The sequence below is a fragment of the Pteropus vampyrus genome, unplaced genomic scaffold (genome assembly GCF_000151845.1).
Source record: "Pteropus vampyrus isolate Shadow unplaced genomic scaffold, Pvam_2.0 Scaffold46, whole genome shotgun sequence".
NCBI classification, from domain to species: domain Eukaryota; kingdom Metazoa; phylum Chordata; class Mammalia; order Chiroptera; family Pteropodidae; genus Pteropus; species Pteropus vampyrus.
The window spans coordinates 889,332-897,885 of record NW_011888827.1 but is presented as its reverse complement, the minus strand read 5'-3'; the positions used below and the strand labels follow the sequence as shown (position 1 = coordinate 897,885).

The 8,554-nt window shown below is 44.6% G+C and overlaps 1 protein-coding gene across 2 annotated transcripts in view; it reads left to right on the top strand.

Annotated features, from left to right (window-relative positions):
* Positions 1 to 7,489, top strand: part of WDR11 (WD repeat domain 11) — a 65,503-nt gene extending 58,014 nt beyond the window's left edge. For both annotated transcript variants that reach the window (XM_011359219.2, XM_011359220.2), the window contains 8 exons: positions 956 to 1,021; positions 1,735 to 1,909; positions 2,534 to 2,629; positions 3,194 to 3,359; positions 3,868 to 3,965; positions 4,394 to 4,539; positions 5,257 to 5,336; positions 6,615 to 7,489. In XM_011359219.2, the coding sequence (XP_011357521.1) occupies positions 956 to 1,021; positions 1,735 to 1,909; positions 2,534 to 2,629; positions 3,194 to 3,359; positions 3,868 to 3,965; positions 4,394 to 4,539; positions 5,257 to 5,336; positions 6,615 to 6,772 (985 nt within the window). In that variant the 3' untranslated portion in view covers positions 6,773 to 7,489. The remainder of the gene's footprint in view (positions 1 to 955; positions 1,022 to 1,734; positions 1,910 to 2,533; positions 2,630 to 3,193; positions 3,360 to 3,867; positions 3,966 to 4,393; positions 4,540 to 5,256; positions 5,337 to 6,614) is intronic.
* Positions 7,490 to 8,554: the final 1,065 nt, after the last annotated feature.

Here is an 8,554-nt window from a genome sequence, read left to right as displayed (position 1 = left end):
CTTCAGCAAGTTCACAAGTGTCCAGTTGCTCTAGTCTCCTGTCTGGGTAGCAGGAGGAGCTGTGGTGTGAGATCCTCACAGCTCAGGCTGCCCCCGCCGCACACGCCTGTAAAGCCTCGCGTGAGGGGACGCACATGGGGCTTGCGTGTCAGCTTCCCACTTCCAAAGCGGGTTCTCTGTGTCAGGTGCTGTGCATTCAATTCTAAGAAATCAGTATGTTTCCTAAGCCAAGGACATTTAAAAGTATGTATTAGGAATAATATTGCAAAGGAAGTAGGAAAACATAGGTCCACAGGAGTTCTTTGTAAAACGTAACACATTTTTAAAATCTAGATCTGTCACATGTAATCATAAACATTTAAGTTAACTCTAATAGATTGTTTTATTGATGTCAAATTCAAAATAATTACTTTGTTTTCTCTATTCAAAGGTTAACATTTGTGTTTAAATGGAAAAGAATAGATTTAAAGAGTATCTTTCCCTCCCTCTGATTTACAAATATTCTATATTTGGCTATTTTAGAAATATTCAATTTCTAAAAACACTAGCCTTTTTTTTTCTTAAATATTTTATTTTTGAGATATTTTCAAAAATAAGTTCTGAATATATCTTCTCTAAGGTATGTACTGTTCCTGATGATTAACAAAATCGTTTTATCGCCATGACATTCTCGTTATTATACTTAGGAAACTGTTGCAAGAATGTCAGCAAGAATCAGAGCCTCAGAGCCCCTGAGGTGGTTGACGGGTTGTTTCTCCAGGCCCCAATGCACACTCCAGACCCTATAAGCTTTTGTAATGTCAGGGTCATAGCAGAGTAACTTCCTTTGTATTCTAAACATACCCTTTGATTGGAATTTGGAATTTTCCATTTCTAGAGTGTATTGATTTATCTCCTTGCTTTATTGTTTAATTAAAAATTTTTGTCTTGCCTTTATCTGGATTCCTGTTTGCAGTGACATAAAGAGACTCTTGCTTGATCCAGAATTCTCTCTCTTGCAGAGATGTCTGCTTGTTTCAAGGTAATACTGTTTGAAGTATGCTGTGCAAAGGACAGAATTTCAGTTTAACTCATTTCTCTTATCACAGATTTTTAGTTAAAACCAGACTCTTAAATTTTAGAAAAATATTTTAGTTCATCCTTTACATGACTTAATTAATTAATTAATTTTGAAAGGAGTAATACAAATATGAAAAAATATTACATTTTCTATGTGAGATCTAGGTCTCTATTAAAAAGACTCCCTTATACAGCTTTTTTAAAGTATGAGTTAAAATATCAGCTATAAAGGGCATGTCCTTAAATATACCAATAAGTTATATTTAGAAGCAATGACCTGTACTTCACTGTACAGTAGAGTTGTCACTTATAAAAAAGACATTTTCCTCCACTCTTGGAGAATAAATTGCAAGTCATCTCCATACCTCACGTAGCCAGTTGTCCCAGAGGAACTTCTTCAGTGAGATGCCGTGGTCCAGGCTAAAGGTTTTCTGACAGTAGACGGGATAAATAACACAGAACAGAGGGGTTTGGGGCGGAATGGCCCCTGTGCCGTCAGGCTCCTGTTTGTCTGAGCCCCAGGAACAAGGCGGGAGAACTTGCTGCTTAGCACTTTGACCCCTCTGGGGACGTGACAGCACTGCGCTCCCAGCACTTTGGGCCACTGTGGGAAGCCCCTGTGCAGGCCCTGGTCTGTCGTGTGAGTTCAGTGGAAACTTTGCTTCCCCTCCTCAGGCTTTACGGTGATGAATCAGAGCTGCACTTCTGGACCGTCGCTGCCCACTACCTGCACAGCTTGTCTCCAGAAAAGGCAGCGACCACTCCCACTGAGGAAACCGGTCCTCGGGGCAGAGTGAACAACCCACTAGATATATGTTACGATATACTCTGTGAAAATGCCTATTTTCAGGTATTATGTTTCATATATTAGCCCTTTAAAGCTGTCGTCTTGATTACTTACATCTTTGTAAGTATCTCGAACTTGGAGAGCTTTGGAACCAAGGTCCACATAATAGAGATGAGCCCAGACAGATCTGCATAAAAAAGGCCCGACTCAGGGCTCAAAAAGGACATAAACAGTTACTGAGTTTTTTAATACACGTTAAAATTTTATTAAGTCTTTTTTCTTTGCCTAAAAATTTTACAGGTTTATTTTAATTCTCTTATTTTATTAATTTCTATAAATAATGTATTTCTTTCACTTGGTTTGAATTTGCTGTTTTATGTATAAAAATATAGTTTCATAATTTTTTAATCTATAGCATATTACTTCAGTGCACGTAGAGATTTTTCATCCAGCTCTACTCAAGTGCCAGTTTCTATAAGGAGGTAAACTTGCACGCAAATGATAGTACATCTCAACATTTTTTTCTTTTCAAATTCTTATTAAACTGTTAGATTTCTGTAAAGTTGATTAAGAACCATGCAAGTCAAAGTAATGTTTATTAAAATGATTTTATTAAGTATAGTAAAAGTTAAATAATTTGTAAGGCTTATAATCCAGTCTTAATTTTCCTTTTTTACCCTACTCTAGAAATTTCAGCTGGAAAGGGTTAATCTGCAGGAAGTGAAACGGTCAACTTACGACCATACGCGGAAATGTACTGACCAGCTGCTTCTCTTGGGTCAAGTATGTCAATTTTAATGACTCTTTTCATATTTCATGGAGTTGCTAGTGGATTAGTATTTCAGAGTATCTCATCTCTCTCTCTCTCTCTCTCTCTCACAGATACACAGACAGACACACAAGCACACACAAGCACACACACACACACACACACACGTAATGTTTCTCTGAATGTTTAAGTGTAAATCTAGGGTTTCTCTCAAAATAAGACCAGCAAATCTTGTAAGAAAGTGAAATACGGTTAACCAGCTTGTAATTTTGGCTTCTTTAATGCCAAATGAGGCCTAACTGTTTTGTTTTGTTTTTGTGTCTCCAAATTGACTGGTGCAGAGCTAACATAAGCAGTTACTGGAGCACCTATATAAACCAGACTGGTTTTTACATTTATCCAAAGGAAGCAATGAAGTACTTTTGTTCAGGTTTTGTATATGTAAACAAAGTGTTCATGAGCAGTTTTTGAAAATGAGTCTGCTTTTAGCTATAAACTTCAGGGTTGGAAATTACGAAGTAAAAAGGTTATGTTGGAAGAAAACGATCTCATAATTAGAAGAACTGTTTTTTTATTAGACAGACAGAGCTGTGCAGTTGCTATTGGAAACAAGTGCAGATAACCAGCATTATTATTGTGATTCGCTGAAAGCCTGTTTGGTCACAACTGTCACCTCGTCAGGCCCCTCCCAGAGCACCATTAAGTTGGTGGCAACTAACATGATTGCCAATGGCAAGTTGGCAGGTAAGGCATGGTTATGGGTATATTTGTCGGTACTCTGGAAAATCAGGCCTATTCCCAGCAAAGCATTTGATTATTAGGGATATTTCTTCCTTTTTTATATATACTGGAGAAAGATAAAGGTTATTGCTAATTCTTTAGAAGATAACCATGTAATTTAATCATCTCAACCAGGACACTTTTTAGAGTGAAAGGGGGCGCTGTTACTATTTGCCAAGACAGTAGGCATAACTTGGACAAACCTGGGCAAACTGAAACGAAGAAAACCAGTGAGTGAGACATGCTCTCCCTGTGTATTTTCTGGACTGTGTATTATCGTGCTTCCCCTCTGGTTACTTGACTGGTGACGTTGTAGAATTCTACCTTAATGTGTTATTTTAAAATTTAAGTCAGGAGTGTCTCCAGCAGGTATAAAACGCACAGGCTAGATGAAGTCAAATGGTGATTTTACCTTTAGTGACTCATCACAGAGCTGCAGTGTCACTTGAGGGGGTTGCTGTTTGTTTTCTAGAGGGTGTTCAGTTGCTCTGCCTGATAGACAAAGCCGCAGATGCCTGCCGCTACCTGCAGACGTATGGCGAGTGGAACCGGGCAGCGTGGCTTGCAAAGGTAGGTGCTTTCGGTAGGTGCCTTGAGCATTGCAGATGGATTTTTCAGTCTGGAATTTTTCGCTTACAATTTAGAAGCATTTTTTTGGCTGCAAACTGCTTTGCAAATATTTTCTTAATAACTGTCATCCTAGTCTTTATGAGTATAAATTACATTTCTTCTTATTGAAAGATAAAGTTTGCATTGGTAGCAATTAAGTGAAAGCAGCTGCCTCCTCTCCCTGCTGGGATGTGAGCCCAGACGACAGCCCAGAGGTGTCGCCAGGCCCCCAGGCCCCGCCGGCTCGGGGCAGCATCGGGGCAGTGTGCTCATTAAGCAAAGCCCAGCATTTGTTCTATGCGCACAGATCGCACGTTGATTGAATTCCTCTTCTTCTCTTTTATGCGTGGTGCAGAATATCTTTGTTTTTAATGTGAGGTCTTTCTCAGGTCCGTCTCAATTCTGAAGAGTGTGCCGACGTTTTGAAGCGCTGGGTGGATCACCTTTGCTCCCCACACGTCAACCAGAAGTCGAAGGCCCTCCTGGTGCTCCTGAGCCTGGGCTGCTTCTCCGGCGTGGCCGAGACACTCCACAGGTGCGCCCGGGGCGCCGCGGCTGGTCAGGGCGGCCTGTGGTCAGCCTCACCGCGTTCGCCTGAGGCGCCACCATGGGTGCTGGTGCCCAGTGCCTGGAGCGAGGAGATGTGTACATCTTGGGTTTACTTAAAAACCTAAAGGGAATGGAATAGTCCATGTTTATTACCTCCTTATTTGCTCTAGGGGCTTTGATATTCCCCTGCCCATGTACTGGTCAAACCCACAGGCACCTATTTAAAAAGAATGCAACAGAAGTCTTTAGAGCACTGGAAACAGTTCAGCTTTGAGTAGAGTGACTGAGATGAGGGCCAGCGAGCAGTGGGAAGGGCGACCAAGTGTGGCAGGTTGGAGAAGTCGTCTCTGAACACCTCGAAGAGCTTCCCGTAACCTACCGTGAGGCATCTCAGTTATTTAAAACTAACGGAGGGAGATTGAGGCAAGTATGGCAGAATGTTACTCGTTAAATCCGGACAGTGAGCACATGGGTACTTGTGCTGTCTATAGTTTTCTGTTCTCAGCTCTCACATTTTTCAATATTAATGAAACAGAGCTTGGGGTTAGGGGCCTGAGAGCACGCCCCTCCCTTCTCAGCCAGGACTGAGAAAGTGCCCGTGTAACTTACGGCACAGTCTCTACATAGAATAAGCCCGTGGCTGGTTCTGCCCCCAGATGCCATAAATCACAAAGCCTGACTCTTACTTTGTCCTGTTGAACAGCATGAGATACTTCGATCGAGCTGCCTTGTTTGTGGAAGCTTGTCTCAAGTATGGTGCGTTTGAAGTCAATGAAGACACAGATATCCTTTGCCAGACATTCATGCTGAGGGGGAAGCAAATGACCTGAGTGGGTTTGAGAATTCCTCTTAGTCATGCGACCTGGGTGGGAACTGTATCCTATCTAGAAAGAGCCATAGGCTGATTCTCCAATGCCAAGAAGGAGGCAAAATGAGAGGGCAAGGGTGGGAAGGGAGGTTGTTGCGTCGCCGGCTTCAGCTCTGAGGGGGACGCGGAGGCAGGAAGGGCTGTAGAAGGAGGGATGTCACATTTCGTAATATTTTGTTTGAACAGATAAAGGAAATAATATAGGAAAGATATAGGAGCCTGCTCCTTTAAAATAGTACTATTTCAGAGCATTGCACTCCACGGAATAAAAGTTTATGAATTTATCTGGAAAAAATATACAGGAATAATAAAAGAAAGGCTCGCTCTTATCCATAGTGACAATCTAATGTGGAACGAGAGACAACACTTCAGAGATGTGTCCTGTAGGCAAGTCACTGTGGTCCACCCGTAACCAGAATGCTTTATTTCTTCGGGATGTCAGTTGAGTCACATGGTTTTTCTTTGAGAAGAACGGGCTTAAGAACAGGACTGCCGTCCCTTGCGTTTGCAGAGCCCTGCTTGTTCTGACTGCACCTTTTAGTGACTTATTACATTGTGGTTTCATTTCTACATGTCAGATGCTTGAGTTTTCTGTATATTTTTTATATAAAATTAAATTCAAGCTCCTATCTAGGCACTAGTAGAGTTGGCTCTAGTTCGAAGGAGCCATTTCGAATATCAGGACACAGTGGAACAGGGCCCTGTCAAACCCCGCACCCAGATGTCTGGAGCCCCCTCCTGGGCCAGGCTGGTAAACAGAACCTCTCACTGAAGCTGTATCTGCCCCTCCCCACCAAACTGCCAGCCTCTTGGACTCTGAAATGGCACGGGGGCGTGCGCTTGGGTTTCTCTCCTGCCATCTTTCTTTTTCCCAGTTTTTAGTTGTGTTTAGGTCGTGGGAGAATCTGGGAGGGCATTAGTTGGCTCTTCTGGGAGAAGGAGAAGCTTTGGGCTCAGCTGGCACCACTGATTTGAGTGACGTTACAGGTTGAGACATGGCCTCCCCCAGCCAGGCACGGCTCTCCCCAGGAAGTGGTTCCCGCCCTCGCCCTGTGCTGCCCCTGGGGACACACTCAGTGTCTCCTGAGCCTCCGGCAGCGCTGGGCCTGGCCCGCCAGCGGGAGCCTGGGTGGAGTGTCCCCTGCCCTCGCTGCCCTCGCTGCCCTCACTGCCCTTCCTTAACCGTGGTTTACGGAAGCTCATCTCTGCGATATATGCGGATTACGCCCGAAGCTTGAAGAACCTCGGTTTTAAACAGGGAGCACTTCTTTTCGCTTCAAAAGCCGGAGCAGCTGGCAGAGATTTACTGAATGAGCTGGAATCCCCGAAGCAGGAGCGAGTTGAAAAGTGACAGGTTTACATGTCATGTCGGGGAACCTGACCTCGCAGGCGGGCAGGGTGGGGTATTGGTCTGGCTGTGCTCAGGGTCACAGCCCAGCCTACTGGGGACACCGTCCCTTCCAGGGTCCATGTGAGCTATTTCACCACGTTGCTGAGGCCCCGTGCGCACAGCAAACGCTTCAGATTTTGAAAGTGTGTGTGACATTTTATACTTTTGGAGAGAGAGCTTTAAGAATTCCTGGAAATCCTTTTCATTTTTTTAAACTTAAAATTCAAGTGACTGAATTTCTTTTCTCATTGACTAAAGGTGTTTGAAAATCTAGTGAAAAGTTTTAGACCTATTGTCAGATATATGCTGTGCCTGTGTGTATGTACCACGTCCAGGATGCAAACAGCAGAAGTATTTAAACAGTGAAGATGACTGACCAAAGTGTTCCTTGAAAACACAGAACTGTTCATTCCCTCGTTGAAGCAGTTGTTAAACTTTGTAATTTCAGGCTCATAGGGAAATTTTAAGCTTTATGTTTTGTTTCAGTATGTGGGGTCTTTGATATTTTGAATTTTAACTCCTCTGTGAAGCATTACAGAAACCTCCTTCTTGAAATCTTTGTGCTTTATTTTCTGTCTTTGTGTTCTTAATGTGAGCTGTGACTATTATAAATGAATGCTGAGAACTTAAATGTTCATAATTTACAGAAATGATAAATAAAGAGGAAATTCCAGCCGGGCCGTGTGTGCTGTGTTGCTGTGCGTGACGCCAGGCGCTGTGCTGGACTCAGTTCTGCCGCCCACCTTCCCATGTCCAGGCTGCTCGCTGAAACCAGAGGAACTGGGCTGTGGGGATCTCTGGGGTGCGGCACGGGGCAGGACCGCACACCTGCACGCTGGGCAGGCTTGCCTCTGTGTCCCCTGGGAGCAGGGCTCTGTGCGGCTGAAGGTGAGGCGTAGGAGTGACCTCCCCGTCTTCCCTCCCGGGTGTCCAGGGCGGCGCATATTCTCACCTCCCTCCGCCCCTCACAAGTAGAATCACAGCCTCTACCTCCTCAGATGAACTGAGGTCCATGGAGAGGAGGGGCTGTCCCAGGAATGCTGGTTCCCAGGCTAGTGTTTTGGCTGAGTGTCTTAGAAGACACCCCGGGTCCTGTAACTGGCTCAGTTCACCTGCCCTTTCTTGGCCTAAACGTCTGAAGCCCACGGGCGAACACAGCTCTCCTTATGTTGTATATTATTTAAATGATCGTCCAGATATATTTTATTTATTCAGCCACCAACTAGCTATAGGAAAAAAGCGTGCTGGCCTTAGCAGAGAGAAAAAGGAAATTTTTGTTTCAGAGCAGGACATTTTGAAAATTAAATATGAACTGAGGCCAACAGCTAGGTCGTGAGGCGTCTGGGAGAGGGAGAGGACCAGGCACAGCCGCTCGGTGAGGACCTGCCGAGCAGACGGGGAAGAGCCTGGACTCGTCCCAGTCCAGCTGGTTAGAAAGGCAGCCATTACTCTTCAGGATAAGATGAAGACCGAATCAGTGTCAAGATGCTGGTGGAAGTCTGTCCCAAACAACTGGCACCTCCCTCTCCCTAGTGACCTTGTGGGCTCAAAGCTGAAACTGCCGCCTCCCCTCCTCCGGTGAGCAGGGGCGAGCAGGGGCGAGCAGGGGCGAGCAGGAGCCGACAAGTACACGTCACTCTCACTGCCTTGTGAACTCGGCTCGTCTTTCCATGGAGGATCTGTAAGAGCATCGTGTCATGGACGTGTTAGCAAAGGGGGCTGCCCAGGGTGTGACCAGCAGCC